The sequence below is a fragment of the Sparus aurata genome, chromosome 3 (assembly GCF_900880675.1).
Source record: "Sparus aurata chromosome 3, fSpaAur1.1, whole genome shotgun sequence".
NCBI classification, from domain to species: domain Eukaryota; kingdom Metazoa; phylum Chordata; class Actinopteri; order Spariformes; family Sparidae; genus Sparus; species Sparus aurata.
The window spans coordinates 14,900,733-14,927,809 of record NC_044189.1 but is presented as its reverse complement, the minus strand read 5'-3'; the positions used below and the strand labels follow the sequence as shown (position 1 = coordinate 14,927,809).

Below are 27,077 nucleotides of genomic sequence, written 5' to 3'. Positions count from 1 at the left end.
AGAAAGGAAGTCATTTAAACATCTGCTCTTTAAAGCAGACGTGCTGCTGACAATCTTAATAGAGGAGTGGTATCAAATGATGGCGAGCACACGTATACGGAAACACACACACGTGCGCAATCACCCAAATGTCACATGAGGGCACCTCCAGCCGCCTTTCGCCCACCCCTCTGTCACGGCGCGCCCATTCTGCTAAACCGCGATAAAATTGATGAGCGACACTCAAATTAAAACGGGGCTACAATTATGACACCCTCATGCCGTGCTCTTAATTAGTACATCTCCATTTTAATTAATAAAGCCCGTCTGCCTGACAGATATCAATAATTCAAAACAGACAGGTCAATGGAGCTTCAAAATTGATGACCATAATTAGAAATAATGTGAAGATTCGGGAGAAGGTACTTCCACAGGGCTGGGTTGGTTTTTTAATAGGTTAAACTTGTCGCCTCCCCACTGTGTGACAATGTCTTTGCCTCAAACCACAACTTTGCACGGGTCAGTACAGTAATATTCATACTAAATTATGTCGGGAGACGCACAACTATTAAACGGGCGATGCTTATGCTGTACATGCTCTGCTTAAGACTTGTTTTTCATGTGCAGTTTTGTGCTTCTCTTTGTTATTTATTGTGCACAAAAACACACAATAACTGACTTTCTCCCTTTTTGGGCCATTTGGGAAAAAGCTAATCAGAAAAAAAAATGTTGAGTACATGTCTGGAATAAAAACCGATGGCTAATTTGCAGTTGCTTTATATGAAAACAAAGAGGGCTGCACTATTTTTTTGATAAAGGTAAAATGTGTGACTAAACACCATTATAATCAAGTGCTGTAGAGATGCCCTGGCAACATGGAAAACATGTTTTTGTTTGGTACAGACAGGGCTCGACAGTGCGAGCACCTCGTCGCAAATGCTAGTAAAAAATAGTTCAGTGCGAATTGTGAAATGCAATTAGTAGCACGTGTGCGACTACTGAATTTTACCGTTCAATAAATGTTTAATGATGTGTTGCTGACGTTTGGAGGTTGTGGCCGGTTGTGCACTTGAATGCAGCCTCAGCTGAAAAAAAAAAAACGTGATTTACACGTAGTGAGCGTGCTTGCCGACGTGCTGCGGAAGGCGGTTAAAGGCAGAGCGAGTATCTATGGTAACGAGGCGAAGCCAAACAGACGAAAACAAAACGTTTGAACTATGAAGCGCATTAGCGATATTTTTAAAAGGGCGACAGAGCCAGAAGCTGTGGACCCAGGCACCGAGGCCGAAATGGTGGGCGAGGACGAGGAAGAGTAAGAGTTAGATGAAGAAGCTAACGTGACTGAAGAAACCGGAGGAGCAGGTGATAACGCTACCATTCCCAGCCGTAAAAAGTACAGGTTTAATGCTGACTGGCAGAAAACATTCCCGTGGCTCCTTTACGAAAAAAGAATAATATATTATAAGTACTGCAAAGCACAGAAGCAAGCAGCTGGAAAGTCCGCTTTTGTCACAGGCAACGCGAATTTCAAACGAGATAATTTAGTAAATAACAGTAAATCGCATTGGCATAAAATTAAAGCACATTCTGTGAACCCTGCCTGTTGTATGAATGTTCTATGTTATAACACAGGCCAAATGAGTTTAAGTCTGTTGTCAGTAGCCTACTTGTTACAGTATTATTCCAGTAATGTTGCTAGGTACGCGTCCGTCCTGCGTCCCTGACACATTAAAATCTGAAAGGACGCACTAAACTCACTATCCATGCGTCCCGGAGCACCTCATTTTTCCCATGAAAAACGATACATTGTGAACATTAAACAACTCGTGTTTAATCACAGTAACTGGCAAAAGAATCCGTGTTGTTAACAGACGGGACAAGCACTGTTTCAACCCTCTGCGCATCTACTCGGCGCAGACGTGATCCCCTGTACAAAGTATCGCGACATACTAATTTAGCCGCTATCAAAACAACAAGCCCGTCACCGCTGATTTCATTTCAACCAGGGGCGTCGCACCCGAGAGGGAGGTGTGTGTTTTAACACCCACACTTTTCCCGGTGAGAGGGTTCAATACCCACACTTTGTCTGCAGTTTTGCACAAACGCCTTACTGCGGCCGGAGTCACTTTCTCCGGCCGCTTTAAGTTTGCTCTCGCGGCAGCTGCCCCCTCTCCCCCCCTCTCCTGTTGCTGCTTCAAACTTGACACCGTCTTTGGGACTGACCGGCTGATGATTGGCTGTTCTGCCTTAAGTCCCGCCTCTCTTGCTAAGTTAGATTTGTTGTTCAGCTCGTGCTGATGAGGCGAGATCTACCGTAAAATACCAAATAATAGCCGGGCGTGTATTTGTCTCAACCATTTAACAGACCAGGCGTTTATTTGGGACAGGCATTTAATTCCCTCCTCACAAAAATCCGGGATGAAAATGTCACAAACTTCTCCAGCTTCTCTGTGAATTCTCTGGAAACAGAGAGCAACCAAACACAATGTCTGTAACATTCTCTGATTATTATAAACGTTGATTACTCCTGATACGTTCAGTATACAGGTCGACACCAAACCACATGATGTGTTTTATAATGTTTTTATGTGTTTACAGCTACTAATGTATGTAACGCTGTTACTGTGATGACATATGACAGTTAAATATTTAATCTGTCTATAATAACCACATCCTGACATGTAACTGTGATTTTTGATCATGTAAGTACTAATAATAACAGTCATGACAAAAAATTAACAAAGACTGCAAATCAAGATAAGAAGCTGCAACTGGCAGTGAGCTGATGTACTCCATGACAGAACATTATAAAATATGATAATGTATAAAATAACATTTAATGGTAAAAAAAAAGTACAGTTGCAGTAGGCTTCTATTATAAATATTATATTATGTTATAATTAAACGAATCAAGATGTCACATTTACATGTCAGGGTGTGGTTATTATAGACACAGATTTAATATTAAAGTGTCATTTATCATCACCCCCCCGACCCAAAATTGTTTTAAAAAAACACCACCACCAGCAGGAAAAGAGAATGCAAAAATGCCACCAAAGAAAAAGATAAAACCTATTGCAGGTCAGCAGACTATTTGAATTTTAGTAATTTATTTTGGTGCTATTTATGTTGCTACAAAAATGCTGTTTGATTTGAATGTCATATGTCATGCCACTGTGACAGTTGTTTTGCAATAAACTTTTCAGATTTGGAATTTTATTTGTTTAATTTCAGATACATTTTGAACATACATGAATATATCCGTTTATTATAACCATATCATACTACCATCAAAGGAGTTTAACACTCAATACAATTTAAGAAATAGAATATTATAAGAAAGAAAGAAAAATGTTTAACTGGGGAGTCGGGACCCTTTGAATTTCCCAGGGACCCACTCAACTCACCCCCTGTGGGTCCCGGGGACTCACTACATTGAAAACCTATCAATATCACTGTTATTCTCTGCACTTTTTGGAGAATTTTACTTGCTGTTTTGATACTGTCTCAGTTGCACTGTGCACATTTGCACCAATAAATAACTGACAATACATGAGTTGTTACAGTATAATTCTCTCTGCACTCTTTAGAGAATATAACTTAAACTTAAAAAGCTATGAATTCAATTGTTTTGCTTATAAATACCTCCTCGTTGACCTCATATCACTTCATTAAAGAAAAACACATTATTTGGTAACTTTTCATCGTGCCCCTAAAATTATTTGTGTGCTACTAGATTTTTCAACTTAGGAGCACACGTGCTACTTGGGAAAATGCTAAGCGTCAAGCCCTGGGTACAGACCCCAACTAATGTCACATCAATATGATTTTAATTCGTTTTTTCGAAGAAAATTCCATTAACATTGTTTGAGTTTTCAAATCAAGCAATAGTGCAGCTCTTGGTTTGTTTAATTTAACAATGAATCTCGTGTTTTTTAGCAGCAACCTCAACCCGACAGACCAGACCGATGGCACTCACAGGCGCTCATAATTTTGCAAGGAGACAATGATTATCCAGCCTCTCAGTCAAGGTTTAGTTTCAACTCTGGACTGGATTGGTATTGACTGAACATGGCCTAGAAAAACTTGTTTTTAAAATTGTATGCCTATCGCCAAAGCTATAAATTAAAATGTGATGACTCGACGAATCGCCAAGCAGCAAGGCTCACTGTTATATTTTCCTATTTTCTACATCTTCTGTTTTTCTACAATTTCTTACTTATTACTTGTTAATATGTTATTATTTATAATATATCCTCTCCAACACATTTATGCATTTGCCTTGGGAAACACTACGTAACCTTGTAAAAGTAATGCTCAGATTTTCTCTGTACATTTCCTCATCCTTTAAGGAGCTGGCTTTACAACAATATCCGCTGATTAAACAGTCCATTCCAGGTAAAAGTCACACTTTATACCTAAAAGTATGGATTTTCAGTTGAAAACTACTTTTACCTCCCAATTAGTGCTTCTGTTTGTACACACTGTGCGACGCGGCCGTCAATTAGCACCACCTCGTATAAATACCGCAGATGACCATAATGCATGTCTGTCGATAGAATCAATTAGAGCTGTTTTTCCTTCCGTAGCACTCTGTGCTGTCAGTCCATTAAAGCTGGGGACAATGGATTAGTCTGAAGCAGCAGAGGACCCACGGAGCCCACTGTCACATAAACATAGGCTTGGAGGCTCTGCACTATGCATTATAGATGGCAGGCGGGGGATGATTGAGCACAAAACTACCTAACAGACACAACATGTTGGGCAAATTAGCATACTAGTGACATCTTCTGTGAGGCTTAAGATTGATTTGTCTGTTGATCCATGACATTTTGCCACGCTCCTTTGACAGCCGTGAAGAGTGTTCGAACTCCTAAGAAGAGGCGTTGTGCTTATTTATGACTTCAATAACTTGCAAATAGATTTTTTGCTGATGTCTCCAAAATAGATGTCACACATGATGAGTCAATTCCAAGGCTGGCGTTAAAGTGATCAGTGTACGACTTTTGGAGTGTCAGGGGCATTATGTAGATAGATTGTGTATTTAATTTAAACTGCATGGAGTTAGCCTCCAGTGTAGAAAGCGGTACAGATGTTATAACGTCCTTTCTGCTCAGAATAACTGATGTTGTAATTATCCTGCAAGACGTACTCCGATGAGTTTTCTTAAAGTGAATGTAAATCTCGGATTGAGACGACAACAGCACACACACTGCCTGTAAATTCTAGCTACCATCCAGCACTTTGGCAAGAGATCACAGCGAACTTGAACTGACCGTCTCCTAATCCACATTCAACTATTCCCTCGCTCACACGCTCACATGCTTAATTAAAGAGCCAATTTGCATATAAATTTAAACACACAATTCCACTCCTGCGGCATCACAGGTGGCCGTTTTCTCAGGAGCGGGAAACTGTCCAACGAGCCGGCACAGAACTCAACGCGGCTCCTACGAGTGAGCCACAGGTATCGACAGAGAGCGAGGGCTTTGCCTTTGATTAGTAAATAATTACATAATAAATAAATAAATCTAAAAGTGGAGTTAACAGCCGGTTGAGATGGGTGCGTGAATACACAACAATCCTGCGTGCAAATTGAGATTCGGTGTGAGGCCGTTCAGCCTTGAACACAGCAAACTCGGGTGAATCTTGTAATTTACACACATATTCACGTTTAATAAGATGCTCCCCAAAGGAAATCCTCCATGCTAGAAAATCACAATGACAATCTACGCCACGCAAGGTGCTTCTTTATCTCATCTGGTGCTCTCCAGTGCATTTATTCTTCTCCTCCACAGAGAGGATCTCATTTTGTCCTATTATACTGAGTTATATTACACTGAGACACTAAAGATGAGAAGTGGGAGGTAGGAGAATGGTGCGCGTGATGGCTAATGTGTAGCTCTGACTCAAATGAGATCACATCACCCTAATTTTAGCATGTTTGCACTGGTTATTTGATAGCCTCAGAATTGATTAAGGAGATTTTGCAAATCCCTTTTTCAAACATGAACCCACCTTGTTCCAAGATATGATCACAGACACTTTAACCTTGTGTGAGTCAGACTCAGGACCCTGGCTTTGGTCCCTACTGGCTGTGCTAAAGCCCAGATTAAAAAACAACAGCAGGCTTTTCCCATAAGGACTCCCAGACCATGAAACAACCTGTTGTGATGAGCTCATATTAGCCAAATCTGTGCATTCATGTAAATCCCTTGTTAAGACCTGTTTTCATAGTGTTCACTCTAACCGTTGACTTTATTTACTACATTTCAAAGTCCTTTTAATAGTTGTTGAGGTTTTGCACACTGCACCACAAGGAACAGTGTATTGCAAGGAGGGTTTTAAAGGGATTTGTTTGCCGTTCTTTCTTGTATAAATGCAGCAAAAGCAACTTCCTCCGCAAAACACTGCCTGCTGAAGTTGTCATTGTGACAAATCCCATAACATCTGGAATTTTCGGGAACCATTATTGTGGCTAAACAATAAGAACCCCTTTATTAGACATGTGGAGCAATGTCTGTTTTTTATCAAAGTACAAGCACATTTCTGTTTGATATTTTTAGCTGTGTGTTGTTGGGCCAATCTGATACAGTTTAACAGCATATTTGAGTCAACACACTGGGTTTGGTCAAGTAAACTGTTACAGGAAAAAAACCTCAGCGCTCAATCAGATAATAGTACATTGAGTCTGGGAGAGTGAGACCGTGAATGAGAGGGAAGGAGTGAGAGAGAGTCTTTTCAGATGGTAATCGCATGGTTTCTGAACTCCACTGGCATCCCAACCAGGAAAACTGTTTTCTTTGGCAAACGCTGAGCATCTCTCTCACTCTTTTCTCTGTCACTCACTCTCTGGAGAACTCACACTGCTCTCATGCAACCCCCCCGCGCTCTTTCTCTCGTTTCGAAACTCAAACGGCCTCCTTCGTCACAAACACAAAAACACATTGTGCAAAAAAGGAGTGAAACGGGTAACAGAGTTCCAAAAAGGTAAAGAAGTGTGACCATAAAGACGACCAAAAGCATGAGCAGAAGGAAAACAAGCCGATTAAAAAGCCATGGTAGTTTATCAAAAGATAATTTGACAGTCCTTTTGGGCTTCTTTCTGCACAGGATGGGGAGTCTTTGGCACCGTTCCATATCTGAGCTGGCGGAGGCACCAGGCACCGAGTGCAGAACACATGGTTGGCTCAGCACGGTGAACTGCGAGGAGGCTGATCGACAATAAAAATTATCAACAATAACAAACAGTTTTGATTTGGCACCGACTTTAATTTCTGAAGTCAGATCCCACCAGCTTCCTTGCTTTAAATGATTGGAATTGGTTACCATGACTCTAACTAAACTGGATCATTTTGTTAGACTATGAAAAAGAAGTTATGACATCATAGCTGGCCGGAAAGGGGTCTTGAGAAACGTGAGTAACCTCAGTTCATACTAGAAAGGGAGTGCTGACTGTTGGCGGCTTTAAGAGAAGATCTGTTGTTTTTGGGTTTTGCAATAACAAGCCGAGCACCCACTTGATTTCCCCTTCAACTAAGGTTATACTTCGCTTCCCCTGCTAGCAATTAGTCTCCAGAACGCTATTTGTCAAAAGCCAAGCCATTCGTTTCCACTGGTCTGCCCCCGCCAGCTCTTGTTACAATTGACTATTTCCTGCGTAGAGAAAACATAAGCCCTTGGTGGAGGGAGAAGGCCCAGCAGCTGGCTGAGACTGCAGTCTGACACTGCGTAGAGATGTCTGAAGGCTCAGTTAAGAGAGACTCGGACCATAAATATAGCGTTAACAAATCAGAAATCTGCTACAGTGAGCAACTTCTGCCTCTGTATTTTGAGATACAGCATATTTAAAAAAAAAAAAAAAAAAAAGATTTCATGAAGGAAACTATTACTTTGGGCATTTGGGAGTTGGGGCAATGCAGAAAATAAGTCAATCATGGAATGACACCTATTGATTTTTGGAGCAAGATCTGACAAAATGCGGGCAAAGTAAATGTGCTGTTAACAAATACGATGAAGGAGGCTGCTCGATAAAGTAATGAGAGCCAGACCAGTTGACAGAAACATAAAATGTAGCTACACAAAAACCCCCGAGGTCTAACATCTATATGACACAATGTCATTTTTCCTCTATTTTCCCAATGATTGCAGACGAGGAATCGGGGTACTTCAGCGACTCCCAGCGAGGTAGGGAACCTATTCTATCTGGGTTACAAGGGACCTAGAGAGCCATCAAACAGCCAGACGTTTTCTTGGTAAATCACCAGCAGAGAGGGAACTTTTGAGAGTGCAATTAACAACCTCAAGGTCAGACTTCTCTGGAGAGTTCGCTTGGGAAAAAAAAAATCCTCAGGCATTTTCTCTCTCTTCAGTTTTCTGCTACCCTCCGTTCATCTCCTTTAGCCTCTTATCCACCTCTTTATACACATACATTTCCTTTACTCTTTTTCCTTGCTGGTCCCTCGTCCCCTTTCCACCATCCCTCCAAGCCTCCCTCCTTCCTCCCCTCTTGTCTCCATTACAGATAGACTTTGTGGTCGATGGCGACACCATTTCTTTCCCAGTGCCAGAGCAGGACTGAAAATCGGTTGCAGGTGTGCAGGGGATGAGAACCATGGATCTTAATCTTAAGGCAATAACGGTGCTGTGTACTGAAGAGATCGGGCTCATACCTGCTCATATAATGTGGCAAGAATGAACTTTTCATATTCTTTATTGTGTGAGCACACTTTATAAACCCAACTAGCGCTTGAGAAGCACAATAGATCTTTACATTTTGAGCACAAGGCTTTGAAGTGCTGTACACAAACTAATTGGATGTCAAGTCCATGCTGTTAAAGAAATTGGATGTTTCATCAACACATAAAAAAGGTTCATGACACTAAGGGATGAAATGGCTGAACTTTAATTATGAGGATACTTTAAAGAAAGAGTCATGTCATAAAATATTTTTCTTTTATCTCAGTCACTGAATGGAGTATATGGAGTGTATGGAGCACACTTATTCAAAAAGGGAGTAACCATTTTGGAGGTCAGCACAAAGATATGATAGTTTTATTCCATAATTGTAGCATTACACATCAAGCCAGATACGCACACCATGCAACGTGGCCTTCACATGCCAACAGTTAATGTTTTTCTAAATTAGCAGTAGCGGTGTAGAAAACTAAAAGCTAAGGTTGAAGTGGTGTCAGCAGAACACACTACTGAAAGTAGTGATGGGACAATAACATTTTTTATTGCAGATTGTGATAAAGAAAAGACTCACAATCGTGAATATCCTCACATTAATGTTTTTTAAGAGGCTCTCTAGCTCGGTGATGTACAATCCTTTCCTGATTTATTTTGAACTGCCTCAGCCTGTTTTCACAGCGGTCACCAAGTTCAATCGGATGTGTGTAATTACTGCAGATTCAAAACTACAGGGAGATGAGGTTACCCCCATTTATTTATCCTTCGTTTGTGCAGGAAAACCTTATGATTTATGATAACTTATTCAAGATTGTTTGATTGTTTGAAGTGTGTCCTCTCTGTGATGCAATACAAATACTTGTTTCCTAACAAAATGTAAGGTTAGATTGATTTGAGAATTTTAAGATTAATATGATCGATAGCAGTCTAATATTGAGAACCGCAATCATGTCAGACAATATAATCGTGAGGTGGGGCTGGGCGATATGGCCTCAAATCAATATCACGATATATTGAGCAACTCACCTCGATAACGATAAATGAACGATAAGTAACCCCCCCGCACCTAAATAAAAGGAAAAAAAATCCTGTGTATTTACAGAAATGCCACTTTAAAAGGACTGTAAAACTACACTGTAGTTAAGATTTATATTATTTATTTAGTAGTTAAGAACAACTGATAAGCACACGATTGAACAGCTGAAAAGCACAGATTACTTGAAATGACAACAACTGAACAAGTTTAAAAGTATAAAATATACAGTCCCTTATAAACAAATTCTAAGCTTCTCGCTTCTCCCTTTTTTTATTTCTTCAAATTGAATCACATGGTTGTACTGCAGGTGGTGGAAGAGGTTGGATGTAAATAAATAAACATTTTGAGGACTTCAGAATCAGAATCTAAGACATGAGACAAAATAGTAGAGAAGTTGATATTGCTGCTTAATAATGTGTTAACCTCTTGAGCATTAGAGAACTTTTTTTTACCATTATTTTCTTTATCATTATATATTTTTGATAGACACAGAAACTGTTTCAGAAGTCAGTGGGTCACATGACATGTAAGCTATTGAGAAAAAAAAAATCAAGATTTCTGCATATTAATATTCATATAAAATAGAGGAAGCACTAAAGTACAATAAACATAGCTGTGTCTCATTCGTCCAGTTTACTAATACAATCTGCCGCTGGAGTCACTGGGCCCCATGACATGGAAGATATTGAAAGAATGGCAATTATTTTGTATTAATATATTTATGCTAAGTAATTTGATGACAGTCCCTAAATCAGTTTCCAGCGATTCAGTGCCATGTTCTGGGAGGTGAGCTAACAGTCCTCCTGCTGCTCACACTGGGTGAACCTCAGTAAAGTCGCGGCTGGACCCGAGTAGAGCTTAGAATCAAGCCCGACCCGAGCCCGTGCACGTTGTGTCCGAGCCCGGCCCGACACACTGAATGTAATTATGAGCCCGAGACCGATTTAAAACGACAACTGTTTGATACGTGGGCTGTTATAACTGACGTTCTCGACTACAATTGCGAGTTGTTTGAACTACAGAAATCTTAATGAATAATGCAACAAGTGCCGCACTTAATGCACTCGACAAAGCCGACAAATGTTATTATCACGGCCCACGACTTGTTTAAAATGGGTCCACAGTCACACCTCCGACTTTCCTCCAAACTTGCTCAAAGTTAATTCTAATGTTTTTATTTTTTTCTTTACATCTTCATGCTCCATGTTGCACTTAAGCTACACAATCAGTGATGCCGGTAACGCGTTACTAGTTTTGTCATTTTCCTTAGTAAAAAATATATATTTTTGCTTTCTTCTTGCGTCTCGGGGAGTGACGTCACGTACGCGAGAAGTCACGTTTTCCAGCATGAGGACACTCACGTGTCAGAACACGCAGAAACACAAATGCAAACAACAATGGAGGGAGGAGAGAGATGCGCGCTTTCTAGCTGTAAATACAGTCATTATTTTGAGTGAATAAAAAACAAAACACAAATGTTTGATCAGTGGACCGGCCCAGCCGAAGACAGTGGCCTGTTGCAGCCTTTGAACGCAGCATCATTCCGCCACTCACAGCGAGAGTGGGTTCACTTGATTACTAACCTGGGGTCGCATCGGCGGGCGGAGTTTGCCATCAAATTAATGTAAAATAAGCACATCGGTATACGCCGGGGTAGATTAATCAAGTGGACCCAACATGTCCCCTGACCCTAGTGGATGTTATGCCTATGACACCGAATATACCGACATGGCCAAAATGACGTTGGTTATCGTTGTAAATTTTCGGTTTATTGCCCAGGCCTATCGTGAGGTGCAATTTTCAAATTGTCCCATGCTCCCCAATGTTTCCAAAAGGCTTTGGGTATTTTGTGATCATGCCTGCCCAAACCCAGTAAAAAAGATATATACCAAGATAAAGATCCAAAAGCAAATTGAACCTTTGACACTGGTTAAGTGGAGGGCTTGGCTGACAATACTCAAACTAATGATGTGTCAAAGATGCCTGGACAGGCAAAATAAAAACACACTCAGACACATTCCTGCTGGGATTTTTGCTAGGGAGACAACCTGGGCTGGTTATTGGATTTTTCTGTGTGTGTCCACACTCATAGCTGTAAAGATGTTAAGCTTTTTAAAAGGTTGTGGTTGGTCTTAACAATCAGGATTACTGTATGCTGAGAGTAAATCAAGATTCAGAAAACATCCCCTATGGCTTTCTTGTTGTCATATGGCCTCATTAGAAGGATAAACAGGACTTTGGTTTATGAAGTCATCTTCCCAGGGATGAGACGACATGCTGAACTTGTGAAAAGGCAGTCAGATGATCAATAAGCCATTCCACAATAACCATATACACATCAATATTATGGCAATCCCTATGCAAGTAGGTAATTATAGCGGGACAGGTGTAAAACCTCAGTCTAATCTAAGGGATGGATTCAATTCAAAAAGAGATTTTTCCTCTTAATGGGCAACAAGAGAGCGTTAAATCAATGATTCATCAGCAAATAACTGTTAGATTTAAAGCAGGGGCTTGGGATGCGGTGATAAAGCTGCTCACAGGGGCGACTTTTACTGTACTTTTCAGGAAGTTGCGATCAATTAGACTCCTCAGCGTGAGGACAAGTAATGGGGAGTAGTGCTCGATAACGGTGTAGTGCTTTACAAGGTATTAGTGTTCCATATCTAATAGTGACGAGTGTGTTGTTTCTTTATTGGATGGCTCTTTACTGCCGTGCACTGCCGCCTGTTAATGTTTAATCGCCCCATTGTAGACTAGCTTCAGTGGAGGATTATGCTGACCATCTTAAAATTATATTTGTGTGTATATGTTGAATATGTCAGGGAACATCTCATGAATCATAACATAATAACGGTTCTAATTCGTATAGGGCTCTATACTACAGGATTACATGGATTATGTCCACCATAAGACTGGAAGGAAGTCTCCAACACAAATTCAAACAAATTCATCTTTTATCTGTCTTGCTATAAGACTATCCTATGTCTAAGTACACATGCAGGAGGATAACTGATGCAATTTACTATGTTACCTGACTCTCATGGCCTTGAGTCCGTGTTGCACCACTTTTACAATTTGGGAAACCACCAGAGGCATGCGATTTAAACAACCATAACCATAATTGCTCCAGCAAGTTAAGGCAACAGCATGGGATATTTCCAAAAACAACATTTTGCACACAAGCCTTCAATATGTATACAGGGTTAGAATTATTCTAACATGCAGGCATCCCTGATATTCAGGGTAACATGCATGATGCCATGTAATAAAATATATATATGTGTAATGGAATAATGATGGGCTCATGTCAAATTCCATTGAATTCAGTGGTCTGCCAAAAAGGCTTTGAGGATCGGATGAAAAAATGGGATTTCCGCCTATATAAACTCTGTCCTATTTATGAGATGACAGATCCATGTCATAAACCTTCAGTGAACTTTGCATGTATGAACCCAAGCCAAACTCCCTCTAGTACAGGAATCAGACCATCACTGTCAAAGAACTGGCAAGCTCTTATACACACACACACACACACACACACACACACACACAATGCCCTACCTGGCATGCGGTACGTCGATGCTGGAGGAGACCACTTTGCGTTTCTGCTCTAGCAGGGACACTGATCGGGTGTCGGGGTCCCGGCCAACACGCTTGCCGTCCGCCACCCGCTGCTCCTCCACCGCCTCCGGGCTGAGGGAGCCGCCCTCCACCTTCTGGCTCTCTGGAGCACCGTTACTGGAGCTGTGCTGTAGAGGGATGCAAAGATAAATATGTCAATGCTTTGGCCGAGAACTATGTATGATGTTGTACAAATGCAGATATAAACAATTAGTCTTGAGAAATGTGATGCAAAGTACAGATACAAGCCTCCTTTTGTGAAAGCATATTCTGTATTTTTGCTGCCGTTAAAATACTTACATCATTCAGATTACTTACTGAAATATCACAGATGTGTTACTTATGTGTATGGAAGCCATCACAACATGTATGCAGTTTTTCAACACAGCAGCAGATATTAAAGCTCTGCTCTGGGATCTGCATGTCGAAAACTTGTAACCCAGTTTTTCGTTTTAATGTTTACATTTCAAATGAAGGCGTACACGGTCCAATATGGTTTAAGAACATTTTCCAGCCTCTTCATCTTAAAAAAGCCTTTTCAAAACAGATTGCATAAACTGAAAAATGCACAGTGGTCAGTCACAAAACAAGGCTGTTTTTCTTCGCTTCATTTTGACATTTTGAAGAATTTTAAGGTTTTCAAACTGAAAAAAAACGAAAAAACTGCTGTTGACAGTTCTGCTATTAGTGCCCTCGCATGAACGAAAATAAATTAAATTACACACAAAACTATGCAGTGTTATAAAAGGCCTTTCTATTCTAAGTTTAAAAGACTGATAAAATAAAATCCTTCACATCACAAATTGTGTTTCTAAGGACAGAAGGCCTTATCAGAAGAATCTTCTGTGCATTACTCAAAGGTACCATGTGGATCCTTTAGACTAATGGCAACTCTATGGAGCTTTGTTTTGTTTGTATAGTGCATGAACACGTGGGTGGTGCAATACACAGATTGCGATACGTACAAGCCGCTGCTTTCATACTATTCTATGGATCAACAATGTGCGGCAGTAACACGGAAAGAAGTTTAGCGATGAGGGCTATGAGATATCGTCAAAAAGTCATTCTGTGATTCTTCTGACAGATCATGTAATAGCAATATGAACCACGAATTGTGGGAATGCTTTTTTTTGGATCGCAATTTTAATTTTCAGGGTCAAAGCTATTAGAATCATGACGATATGACGATTATTTGGTTCTGTGCCAAAACAAACATTGTTCTTACACCTGGAGAACAAGCTTTTTAGTCCAGATGATCTCTGCAGCACTATAGTAATTTACCAGTATTTAACCTTAATCAAAAATTGTAGCTTTTTGTGATTTGGCTTTTGCATTTGGCCTTATTGCGATTTTGATTATATTTTTGATTAACTGTAAGTGTAGCTGTCATTAAGAGTACATCCCTTGTAGCAAAATGCTAGCTAGCAAACACAAAAATTCTAAACATTTCCAAAAAATTCAACACTGCAGGCAAAAACACTGCTTAATAGAAAACTCCACTGGCCACCTTTAAGGCCACTTGCTTTATAACCACACATTCAGGTAGACAACCGGTTGCATCATGAATGTAGTGGTTCACATACTTGCCTATATACAACGCGTGTTATTGGAGGATACCACTAGATGTGTTAGCTTCCAGCTTGTTGTCCTCGCTGCTGACGTGCTTACTGACCTCTGAACTGCAACATCCACGTTCCTTATTGTTCATGTGCATAGTGCAGATATGTAGCGTTCATTTGTGAGGACACGCACAAACATCGCTTCAAACGGACGCAGGCTATGCGAGGCAGCCTTCATGTGTACATAATGTTAAAAGCAAGTATATCCACGGCCTTAATGGAAATTATAATTCCATTACTGCATGATGTCATAAATTGTTAATCTGAAAAAGAGAAAAAAAGAAAAACTCACAAAAAAACCTCACTTAAAATACAACATTTCATGTTGACCTTTGGTAAATCATTTCACACCTTGTTGCCAAAACTTTTCGGTAATCTTTAACAGTTGTGTATTAGAAATATAATGGCTCTTATTTTATCTATCTAGCAATATATTTCTGACAACAATACAGTTGAATGAAGATGAAGTTGAAGTTGTCAAATTTGGGGAACCAGAAATTCTCGCTCTCCTTGGATGTTTGAGTGAGTCAACCCACAAAATAAACACGCAGAGGGCTCTGCTTCCCTGATGACCACATGCTACAACACACACAAGATAAACACAGAATTTCTCCATACAGCAGGTCTGCATTACACAAGACAGCGTTTTCTGTGTCACACACACTTTCACTGACATACCTACTCACTGACGCTCGCACGATCACAAAAGAAAAGCATTTCTACCATCACAGTGCTCTGAAAACGCCCACCTGTAGCAATGTTAAAAAAAAAATAAATCACCATCTCTTACACAACGGCAACGAATGGCATCCTTCTTCACGTGAATACCTGTGTGTACCTACGCACACACCAACACACACATCTCTGCAGGTAACTAACACATCAGGCTCTTAGAAACACGCTGAGGAAATGGCAAAACATGCACAGAGTGACATGCATGGCTGCTCACACCAACTGAGGAATAAGGAGTATGACATGCAGGCCAGTGTGTATGTGTGTGTGACTCTCTGTGTACGTGTGTGTGTGTGTGTGTGTGTGTGTGTGTGTGAGATCTAGATCATTATCTCAAAGTACTGTAACACGATTAGGCTCGACTATGGAAAAGGCAGTGGCACCCTAGTCAATCACTCACACACACACTCACACACACACACACACACACACACACTAACACAAGAGAACAATTTACTTAGATTAATGAGGTAAAGAAACACATGAGAAATGAGTATCTCGTATCGCTTATGACAGAGGCCGGCAGCACAAGGACTCGCCGGTGCGCGAAGCGCTCTGTGAAAACACAGACTTGAGTAAAACAACAAGATGGATTACAGTGGCCCGGGAAGATTAGGTGTTGTGTGTAGGATGAGTAGTCCTCGGATAAAACAAACGGCGATTCTGTCCTTTTACCGGACTTATGAATGATGGCATTTCACAGAGCCAGGAAATTGTGAAGCATGCCAAATTGGTTGTGAAATTTGAGTTGCACGTGTCAAAGCTGGTGTTCGGGTGTGTGTGTGTGAGTGTGTGTGTGCGTGTGCATGCATGTGCACAGGAACAAATACCCCAAGTGTCCCTCATACCCCCCCCTCCCGCCATCGCTCATTCTCCCTCTCTCTCCCACTCACAGGCAAACTCATAACCTACTTGCTTTGGGCAGTTTGTCAAGCGTAAAGATTCCTGAACCTTTATGGGTCAAAGGTCATAATAAAGCAAGCTGACACAGACTATAAATTGAATCCCACTGACCGAATGTCATAAAACTCCAACCGACTGTGTCTTTTGTTACAATGGTTCTTTGTTGCTAGGAAGTATGTACCTACTGAGAACAGTCCAGATTAGCCATTGGTAATTATTAATCGGTGTGTGTTGCGCTGCACTGACACAGACTACCAGCAGGCTTTCCGACATAACATACGATTTAAGGCTGGGGATGAACAATGGTTTTTATATTAAAATAATCTCAGCAATTATCTCAGCTGTAAACTAACTTGTTGATTCCATTAACTACATGAAACTCATGCACTGTAGGCATCATTCAATTTGACTACTAGGGCTGGAAATCACATATTACCTTATGATACTATGAAGATATTAGAGCCTGACCAATACAGGAGTTTTGGTGTTGATGCCAACCTCGATTTTAGGGAGTAAAAAAAAAGAATCCAATACTGATACATTATGTTTATATGCATATTGAATATCAACCAAACACATTTTTTTGCAAGAGCCTTCAAAAGTGAAACAATCTCTGTGTCAAGGAGCATTAATTATATCTGGACACAGCCATGAAGACGGCGCTCCGTTCATTCCAATGAAAGCTGTTCAGTGACGCATGAAGCCAAAATGGCTCAATAAAAATTCCCGGATCTTCCATGCTGTGGGGCCCGTAGAGAATGCGCACATGAGACATCCACCGACTGAGGTGGCTAACTACAAGTTTAGCACGGGTCTAACTTGAATGGGAATAAGATCATTTAATGGTGCTGCTCTTCTTGACTATCCAAATTTTATTGGACCTAATCGCTCAAATTATGACAGTCAAATGAGCCGTTTCACAGGGGTTGTGAAGTAAAAACAAAACAGACACTCAATGTTAGCTTTTGGGAAAAAAAGTATTTTTGTGGCGCAGTGCATCAGTTGATGATGTAATTACTCGGTTTGGTCTCTTTAACACAGACACACACACATACAAGCACACACACGCACACACGCGCACACGCACACACACACACTGTGTGCAACTTGTGACGTCATTCCAAAAATATAGCCACAACCTGGCATAAGGCCAAACTGTGAGAAAACAGAGAAGTTCTGTAGTGAAAATTTTAAGATGTAGGATACAACTCATCCTCATCCAAATGGTTTACACGTAGTTCCGTACTGTCAGCCAGTTGCTCCCTGTGAGTTTCTTCCTCTTCACCGCAAGGTTGTAAACTTCCGTTTATGTATTTGATAACTGCCAGCACAAGGTGTTAAATAGGCAGGGGAGTCATTTTATAATGGCTGCAGGTTTTATAATAGTGAAACTTTACTCCAGTTCAATACCGTAAAGTAAGTATGATATATTTCCAAAACGGCATTGCGTCGAAACCCTCTTGAATGCTAAAGAGTAATACCAAGTATTCTACAAATGTAGTACCTTACTGAATATAAGCTTAATGATATAAACGTGTCTTTTAACGAATAGTACATTTTACAAACGAAAACAACTAACTTCCGAATAGAAGACCCCTGCAAGATCTCTACATCATTCTGCATTCTGTCCATGTGATTGTTTTAATGGTTAAAAAACAAGACCAGTTTGTGGTTATGTTTGGTACAAGCAACTTGTCTGAAACTATATACCGTCTACTTCATAGAAATTACACAGGATTTTAATCGCAAAAAAAGTCTGAAAAATCACAGTTACCTTGTCCTCACCTGACACATAAACACTTGTGAAGGACTTAGATAAGAACGAAACTGAGAAAAGAGAAAGGGGATTTAAAAATGCGTGTGTTAAACCTGTGTTTGGGTATTCGTAGCACACATAACACGAGCATAAACGCAAACACCTCCTCTACTCTAAGAAATTACTCATACATCCTCGCAGGCTGAGAGGGAGGGAGGGGGGGGCAGCATCCAGACTTGACCCTGTGGTCACTGTGCTCCATGCTGATGCTGCTCAGCCAACCAATAAGGACAGCCGACGCCGGCCTGCCTGGGATCGGGCGCTTTGGAACAAAGACTCACTCAGCCTCTGTCAACAAGCTTGCTTCATTGACTCCCACGTCGGTGTACGATTAACACAAACAGCAACGACAGCAATGACAACTAAGGCGCCGGGAAAACAAAAACAAGCGTTGCCTTTTTGTTAGCAGCTAGAGATGTGTGTAACACTGCTCACACAACACACACTTGCACAAACCAACGAGTCAACAAGTGGTCTCCTGCAGCCCCCCCCCTCTCTCTCTGTACAACAGGGGGGGCATTGGTTTGCCATTCTGGGCAATGTGCCAAGCATCCAGATTCTTTGGAGCATGCCACCCATTGCCAACATGGGGGTGCCCACTTTGTTGGCTGTACAGCTGCTGCCCGAAAGGGGCAGCATTGCCCTTAAAAACAACCCCCCACTCCAAAATGTAAAGTAGTCAAATCTAACTCATTAAACATGAAAAAAAACACACATGTGAGAGAAGACACCTCCATGCACATAAAAAGCATGTGAGACGCACATGTGAATCCACGCGCACAAACACACACATACACACGGCAGACCCCTCCTCCTCATTTTATGGCTTGTTTTCGACCTCACTGGGAATTGAGGGCTGAAAGAGACTTGGCCATTGTTGCTGACAGGACTGCACTCTCAGCCCCAGCTGCACCACTCCAGCCTGCACCGGTGACTGTGGCGGTATTGTGCAACAGCTTTTTTTTGCGAGTGCGCCACCCGCATACACAAAACATGCAAATGCAAAACAAGGGAGCCCAAGTTTACACTGCAATTCCCATCAATCAAAGCCCTGAGCACTCTCCACACAGAGACGACACACTGCCCTTTGTCGGGGGCTTTGACGCATATGTGTGAAGTTTGAGAGAATATGTCACAACTCAATTTGAGCGTTGCAGCTGTACCTATAAATGTGCACACAATAACATAAAAGGAAACGTGAGGAGCAGTCCGGCATGTGTGGTAACACATGGTGGCTGAACATTTCCGTTTTGGTTTGCAGCCTTCATCGAAAGCATTTGAAAACACAACACACATGAATGCAAGGAGGCACACCGATCAAAATAAACCAAAAATCAGGCCGTCAACAAGTCGTTAGTCAGTCACATGCATTCCTCAGTCACTCCCTCACTATAAAAAGGACACCACACACACACACACACACACACTTCCCCAATGCCAGAAACAGTGTTTTCATCCAAAAGCAGGATCGGCTTCCTCTCACAAATCTTTATCTGAGGCCATGTGACACCAAAGAATACAAGTTGGATATGAAAGCAATTAGGTCACTGCTAATTGGGCCCAAATCAGGACCACAAATTTTGGACATCATCGAAACTTCGCATTCTGCTCCTGGAAGCACACAGCTTGCCTATTCTCAGACTTGTTGTTAAGCAATAACACCCTTGTTGTGCAGACCGACTTCCCATAAAGCCATGCAATATTCAACTGGGCGAGAGAGCTGCACCATGTATCAGTGAAAATGTCCAAAATGCAATCTATTCTTTGAGTGCAAATGTGCAATTAAAAAAAAAAAACAGGGTGCACGGGGATATCTGCAATAAATGTGATGCATACATTACGTAAACCAATGTGCAGTAAACCCCGGACCGGCTCTTTCCATCAATCCAAAACGCTGCAGTCAGAGCGTGTTTGTTTGCCTCGGCTTACCCACCCACTAGCCCACATAAACATTGCGCAGGCCCTGTCAAGCCCTTTGTCCCATATATCTGGTGTCGCCAAAATGTCATGACAGCCCGTTATTTGATGCGACGTGCAACCGAATGTGCATTGTGGACCATCTACATAATGTTATTTTCGTCCAGGGCTGGTTATATTCGCCTTCCATTGGCGGCGGTGGCGGCGGCGGTGACACCGTTAAAAATCCGCTGCGTGCAGGAAGCGGTTAAACGCTGCAAAACACCGCACAACAAAAACAGTAAAGCGCTGCCTACCGGCCGGGGCGCTTTGCCGTACACACAAACACACACACCTTCAAGCTGGACTTGAGAGGTCCTTTGGCTGCGGTGTGGTTGATCCCGGCGGCTATCTCCTCCTCGGAAAACTCCTTGAGGCTCCCGTCTTGCATGAGCACGGTGTAGACGCTGCGCCGAGCTCCCGCGACCGAGACGTCTCTGTTTTCCTGCTTGACAGCCTGGACCACTCCTGTCACCGGGGCACCGTCCCCCGTCGGACTCGGCGCATAAACGCGGCTGCCGAGGATCGAACGCTTCACCAAACGCCTCGTATGCATGTCTGGAGGTGTCTCGCTGAACTCAAGAGCCGGCGAACCGGTGGATTAAAGTCACTAACCGTCGAATTATAGCCGGTAAACAACGTCGTGAAAAACACAAAACCGCAGCGGGTAGACTACGCGCTCCAACAGCCCTGATAAAATGTTTGAAAGCGGCAACATACTCGGAAAGGCGAAAAAACTCCGAACAGCGTCCTAAATGCACCGCACTCGAAAGCACCGAAAAGCGCACCGGGAAACTTTGGAATTAGCGCCCGACAAACACCGATTCATTCGCCGCTAAACAACCTCCACATCCAACCGGCTACCAATCCTCCTCCGTTCGACCTGTTTGTTTTCCCCACTGCTCCCTGCGAGCTGAGCGGGCGGCGGGAAAACGCGGACGAGCGGCCCCTTCCGTGAACCGAGATGACATTTGTACACGATTTTATAAAATGGCGACTTTTATGTGGATAGACGGCTCGGACGTCCGAGAGCGGAAGCGAACACGTCGAGTTATTTCACTTTTCTCGGCCAAACACGCCGTCAGCCGCGCCGCAGATGATGAACACGGACGGAAATAAGACCGTTATGTGACTCCAGCTCCGGCTGCTGCGAGCTCCAGTCCGCGGTTAGCTCCGGCCGAGAGGAGCCTCTACCGGCGGAATGCTGCCTGTAAACATGTGCGGTCCGGCGGCCGACGGGAGCTCCGATTGGTCGGTGCAGCACACGCCTCCACAAGCCCCCACCGTCCCCCCTTCTCCTCCGACAGAAGGTAATGCAAGCCGGGAGGATGCTCCATTCAAAACAATGACGCAAGGATGGATAGGAAACCAGAGGGGAGGGGTATGTTAGAGGGAAAGAAAGGGAAAAAGGGGAATTTAGGCTAAGGAAAGAAAACTTCTACCAGACAGACAGGCCTTTTGCAATAACCTAGTTGTTAGAGGCCTGTAGCCTACTTTTCGGGTGCCATGGGACTTCTAAATTACTATGGTCTGCTTCTAAAATGGGAGTAATGGACGGCACTGGTCTGTTTTTGTAAATGTAAACACAACAGGTTATTTAATGTCTTATGGGGCTTCATTAAAATGCCAATTTAAATTTCCATTTAGTTTGGGGGTGGACTTTTTAATCAGAAGAGAAAGATCTTTATTGACTGATTTTTTGACTTTTTTGTCTGAACAAACTTCCTGTTCATGACTGAATAAACAAACTGACCTTAAAGGACAACACAATGTCACGCTGTTTTACTTTGTTTATATTTGGCGGACCCTGCCACCTTTATGGCTTCACACAGTGTTCTGGGGAACTTACTTTTCTCTGAGAACCGCTTGTTTATTCAGTTTTGGAAAAATAAATATTTCAGAGTCTGGATTATTACCTATTACCTACCTATTAATATTAGAATTATACGTTTGAATAGTGCCAACAACATACTGCCTCTTTAAATGCTATTGGGTGTTACAACATCTGCCCAGGCAGGAACCAGCACCATCAGAGAATTCAAGCAAACAATGCTATAAAGAGTTTAATGTGCAAATAAGAAAATTACAAAAAAAAAGGATTTGTGCAAACTGATCATGCTCAAGCTACAGGCCAGCCTTGCCTGAAGTATGCCACAGTGATTGTATCTCCAGCATGACTCTCTTCATTACAACACTGCAAAGAACAGCACTCACAGGCGGCTAACACTCTCATGAAAGTCACATCCTGTTCTAAATAAAAAAGCGTGATCGCACAACGTGACACAAGTTGTTGCTTTCTGTGAATGAATAGCGATTTCTTTTTTCATTAGAAAGTTGACAGTGCTCTGTTAATTCAAGTTCAATTAACTCATCGCGATTATCATCATGCGTGGCAGAGAGAACGTACCAGCTAATGTTATCGCAGTAAAAAATAGCCTAATTAGTGTCAAACTTAATGTTTTTGTAGGATCATACGCAGCCTACAATCTTTCTACATGACAGCACCCCATGCGAATAAAAGACACAATGACACAATTTATTATATATATATTTTAATAGAACAATTCATGTCATAAAATATTTACATGCAGAGAATGGAAATTGGACAGAGCAGAATGACAGATGTGGCCATAACGTCCAAAACAGGCTTTGCCCTGTGATCAAAGGCAGGTGTCACCGTGGAGTTGTCTGCTGGTCGTAGGGGGAACAAATGGTCTCATTACAAGAGGAGTGGAGCTGAGGGGAGGGCCTGCGTCTCCAAACCTCTACCGCACCCTCATTCCCTTAAGGGGGTTGTGTGTGCGTGTGTGTGTGTGTGTGTGTGTGTTTATATGACCAAGATAGACAGCTAGAGAGAATAAGTGATTTTCGGTAAGTGTCTATTAACTGTGTGTGTGTGTGTGTGTGTGTGTGTGTGTGTGTGTGTTGTCCTGATTAGATTTGGCACTAAAACACCCCCCTATGACAGATAATTTCCTTAGAGGTCATTTATAGCACTCGGTGAACACCATTATATCCAAATGATGGCATCACCATGATACACAGGCGCATCACTTGGGAGGAACAATGCTTTTTTGGGAGCGTAAACAACGATGATAATTACCTCTTTGCAGAAATGATCATAATTTTCACCCACTTTCTTTCCTTAAATACTGGGAGTGTTTTGAATTTAAAATCCTCCTTCACTTTGGCATCGCTGGGAGATGCAAAAGCATTTCAAATGTCTGATATCATTTATGAATCTAATAGCAGTCAGCGCAGACTAGCTGTGTTTGTCTGAAGCCGCAACAAGCTCCTGCATGTCTAATGAAACATGAAGCGAGGCCGGAGATACTGTAATATTTCCATGTGGGTGGAAACAGATGACACCATTTCTTGTGCAAAGAGATACTGTAGCAGTGAAAGAGATAACTACAGCAAGAAGCGTTGGCCTGGTTAAACTGAAGAAAAAAAAACATCCAACAACAGTATTTAGACATTAATTAAGTTTCTTTTAAATAAAAGTACCACACTCACTGTTGTGTACCAAAAAACTTTGTACCTTATTTCTGACATTTTCTGAGCTCAGAGGCTATTTTGACAACTTGGAGTAACAATACAAGGTAAAGAGCAAGCTTTCCTTAAAACAAAGCAGACATACATCAGTGCTCTAACAGGCGGCTTATTCTAGAATTATACCACTCTGGACATTGTACAAATAAGTAAAAGCATACATAAAACTTCCAGCGAGTAACGGTCGGTTAAAATAGTGCTCTAACTATATACAAGCCTTGGTTGGCATGTCGTCAGTACAGGATAGAAACAGACAAGATATGGTTTTCTCATAGTGCTTCTATGAGGTTTAAAAGCAGTTTCAAATTGTGCAGAGGTGTCACTGGATGATGAAGATATAAATGCAGTACCTTGATATCAACCTTGTGCTTTTTAAATCATCCGGGATGCCAACTGAAGACTGTATACTGTACCAAGAGTAGGCTCAAAAAACATGACAGTAAATTTTTTTTACAGCTGATCAAACAAATTGCATTAATAATGCAAGTTTGTACATGTCTTTTGAATTTGTTTTGACCTCTGTGCAAAATGACAAAAAAAACATTAATGGTCTCATTGTGTGTCTCTTTTTTAAGGATGATGCCACCAACTTTACAGATTAAAGTGTGTTTACAGGACTCGTAGAGTACTACTGCGTATGTGAAGAAAGTAGTAGTAAGCCTTTTCTGGCTCCAGACGAAGCTGCATATAATCTGATAAACTGCCTCCGGTGATGTCACTCGGTATAAGATGCATTATGGGTAATGTACGAGCTTTTGAAAAGGAAGGAATATTTCTGGAATAAAGGAAAAGGTGATATCTCCGGTAGGGTTTTGATAATGTTGTCTAACAGTGTTAAAGGAGTGCAAGACCAGTTGACTGCTTTTGGGTGCCTACATTACCAACAATGCAATTTAGCCACTGAGTGACGTCACTGGAGGCAATCAATCAGATTACAGAGCTTCCTCAGGGGCCACAAAATGCTTCATACTACTTTTTCCATACATTTGGTGGTACTCCTGATGACATGTAAACACACTTTAATGTGTTAAAGTTGTGGAGTTACCCTTTAAACAATGAGTAAAAAAGTCAGGGGAAAATGTACCTTTACAACTGTCATTATTTTGCGGCTCACTTTCATACAGTTTTCTTGATAAAAATGCTAGAAACTTCTAAAAAATCCTATTAACTTTGCTCTCACAGACACACGCTAACATTTCACAAGTACACAACAATATGCATCTTCAAATAAATATGAATTTCACAAAAAACACTGACATGGGAGCGCATAACATCTAAAAACGCTTTCAAAAATGTACTCTGAAACTGCCCGGCCTTCGTCACCTCTGGTTTCCGTTTTGGTTCCGCAGACGTCTAGTTCCACAGGTTGAACCCTTACGTTTTGCAGTAATCTATTGAAAGCTAAGCCTGTCTCTACTAAGCATTTGGCCATTTGTTTTCCATGCCTTGAAAAAAACCCATTCAGGGGGATTTCAAGCGGAATGCACAGTGGAGACACTGGACAAAGAAATACACTGTCTGACCTTCAATAAAACATGACATTGGAGAAAGCTAGAGAGTTACTAGCAGCTGCAGAAGGAGCATACAAATATTGTTACCTTCATATGTACAGTAAGTGCATGAATTTCATGATTATATGGCACTGAATTCTTTTTTTTTTTATATATTACAGGCACTGATAGTGTCCTCACTCGGTTAACCCTTACAGTCCTGTGTGTGTGCTGTGACTTGATATTTATCTCATAATTATTTATTTGATCTTCTTCACAATCAAGTGTTGTTAAATGTGTCCATGATATGCTTGCATGTCAGACAGACAAAAGAGGAGTTTAATGATGATCCAAAGTGCACACTTCCACATAACTAATGCCCAATGACTGAGGTACAACAGTTCATTTCCTAGCAGTACCAATGACATTTACCCTGCTTGATAAATTAAAAGTTCAGATATGGTGAACCGTACCCAAGCTCAAAGAGGACACTCATGCGTTGATGACTGATGCTTGTGGCCAGCCAGCCACCGAAGTCATGCACCGAGAGCATGCTTGGTGGCAGCTTCGAAGCACAGAGGAAGCTTCTGCTGCGAACGCCACAGGTGAAGATGCCGAGCGTGAGAAACTCAGAGGCGAGACGTTTCCCGGCTCAGACCCAACTCTCCGACACTCTCGTAGTCTGGCTCTGCCTTGGCAGCGTCAGACCCCTCTGCCCTGTGCTCATCATCCGGGCTGCTAGTCTTTGGGATGCGGATGGTTTCGTAGCCCGGATCTGTGCTGTCCAAGACGGGGTCTTCCCCCGCCTGGGGCTCGTCGGGCTGGCTGTAGATATCTCGGACGGTGGCGTAGAGGTCGCTGGAGGAGGAGGCCGTGACGAGGCCCTTGATCTCTGCGATGCTGCTGTAGTCGTGCTCTTTGTCGTCCTCGTTCACAGCATTATCACAGTTTGTTTTGTCAACTGTAGAGTACACTGCCGACTGAAGAACAGAGAACACAGATTTTTTATTATTTTGGAGAAACAAAACTACATTTACTGAGGTAACAGGAGTGTGAACACAAAAAGAAACTGATGCGTTTATGCCAAAAGACCCCTGCTGGGATCCCCCCTGCAGCGTATTTTCTGATTCTGTATGACTGGTTTTACCTTTGGAGGTTGGAGCGTTTGGCATTCAAAGAGTAAAGTGCTGCTGTCTCGGGAGCGGAAACGCCAGTTTGGGGAATAAGGGAGTTTAACACACACTTACCTCATTGTCTGACAGAATGTGGTTGTCGAACCCTGGTGCAGGAGACAGAGGGGAGTGTAACTGGAGGAGAAAAGAACAAAAAGACACATTTAGATGTGGCAGAGAGAATAGTGAGCACAGGATCAGACATTTGAATGCTACAAAGTGGAGGCTTAACTTCTCTTTAAACATTTGAGGGGTTTTCACACGTTTCTGAACGGTTTTAAGAATATCCTGTTGTCAAAAGAGTGCACAGAGGTTGAAAAGTTTCTCTTGTAATCACTGAAATTAAGATTTGGCTGCAGATGTTATTAATCCGCATTCCTTAAACATTAAACAACACAAGTTCTCAAAAACACCAGTAAAAAATCTCCGTCTTAAAAGAGTGCTTGGTAAATCGATCGATAAAGTGAGCTATTACCAAAAGCTGGAGTGAAACAAGCTCTGCATTTT

The 27,077-nt window shown here is 41.9% G+C and overlaps 2 protein-coding genes and 1 long non-coding RNA gene across 6 annotated transcripts in view; 1 reads left to right on the top strand and 2 right to left on the bottom strand.

Annotated features, from left to right (window-relative positions):
• Positions 1 to 21,590, bottom strand: part of znf704 (zinc finger protein 704) — a 64,946-nt gene extending 43,356 nt beyond the window's left edge. The window contains exons 1-2 of the mRNA XM_030412900.1: positions 20,652 to 21,590; positions 13,271 to 13,458 (exon numbers count right to left, since the gene is read on the bottom strand). Coding sequence (XP_030268760.1) covers positions 13,271 to 13,458; positions 20,652 to 20,912 — 449 coding nt within the window. The 5' untranslated portion in view covers positions 20,913 to 21,590. The remainder of the gene's footprint in view (positions 1 to 13,270; positions 13,459 to 20,651) is intronic.
• Positions 1,014 to 7,229, top strand: LOC115579391 (uncharacterized). The gene is made up of 2 exons (XR_003983639.1): positions 1,014 to 1,341; positions 7,093 to 7,229. It is a non-coding gene; the product is annotated as an uncharacterized LOC115579391 (long non-coding RNA).
• A 1,301-nt stretch (positions 21,591 to 22,891) lies between the features above and the next one.
• The window catches only part of pag1 (phosphoprotein membrane anchor with glycosphingolipid microdomains 1), a 54,417-nt gene continuing 50,231 nt past the window's right edge, over positions 22,892 to 27,077 (bottom strand). For all 4 annotated transcript variants that reach the window (XM_030412902.1, XM_030412903.1, XM_030412904.1 and 1 more), the window contains 2 exons: positions 26,646 to 26,705; positions 22,892 to 26,378 (listed from right to left, as the gene is read on the bottom strand). In XM_030412902.1, coding sequence (XP_030268762.1) covers positions 26,028 to 26,378; positions 26,646 to 26,705 — 411 coding nt within the window. In that variant the 3' untranslated portion in view covers positions 22,892 to 26,027. The remainder of the gene's footprint in view (positions 26,379 to 26,645; positions 26,706 to 27,077) is intronic.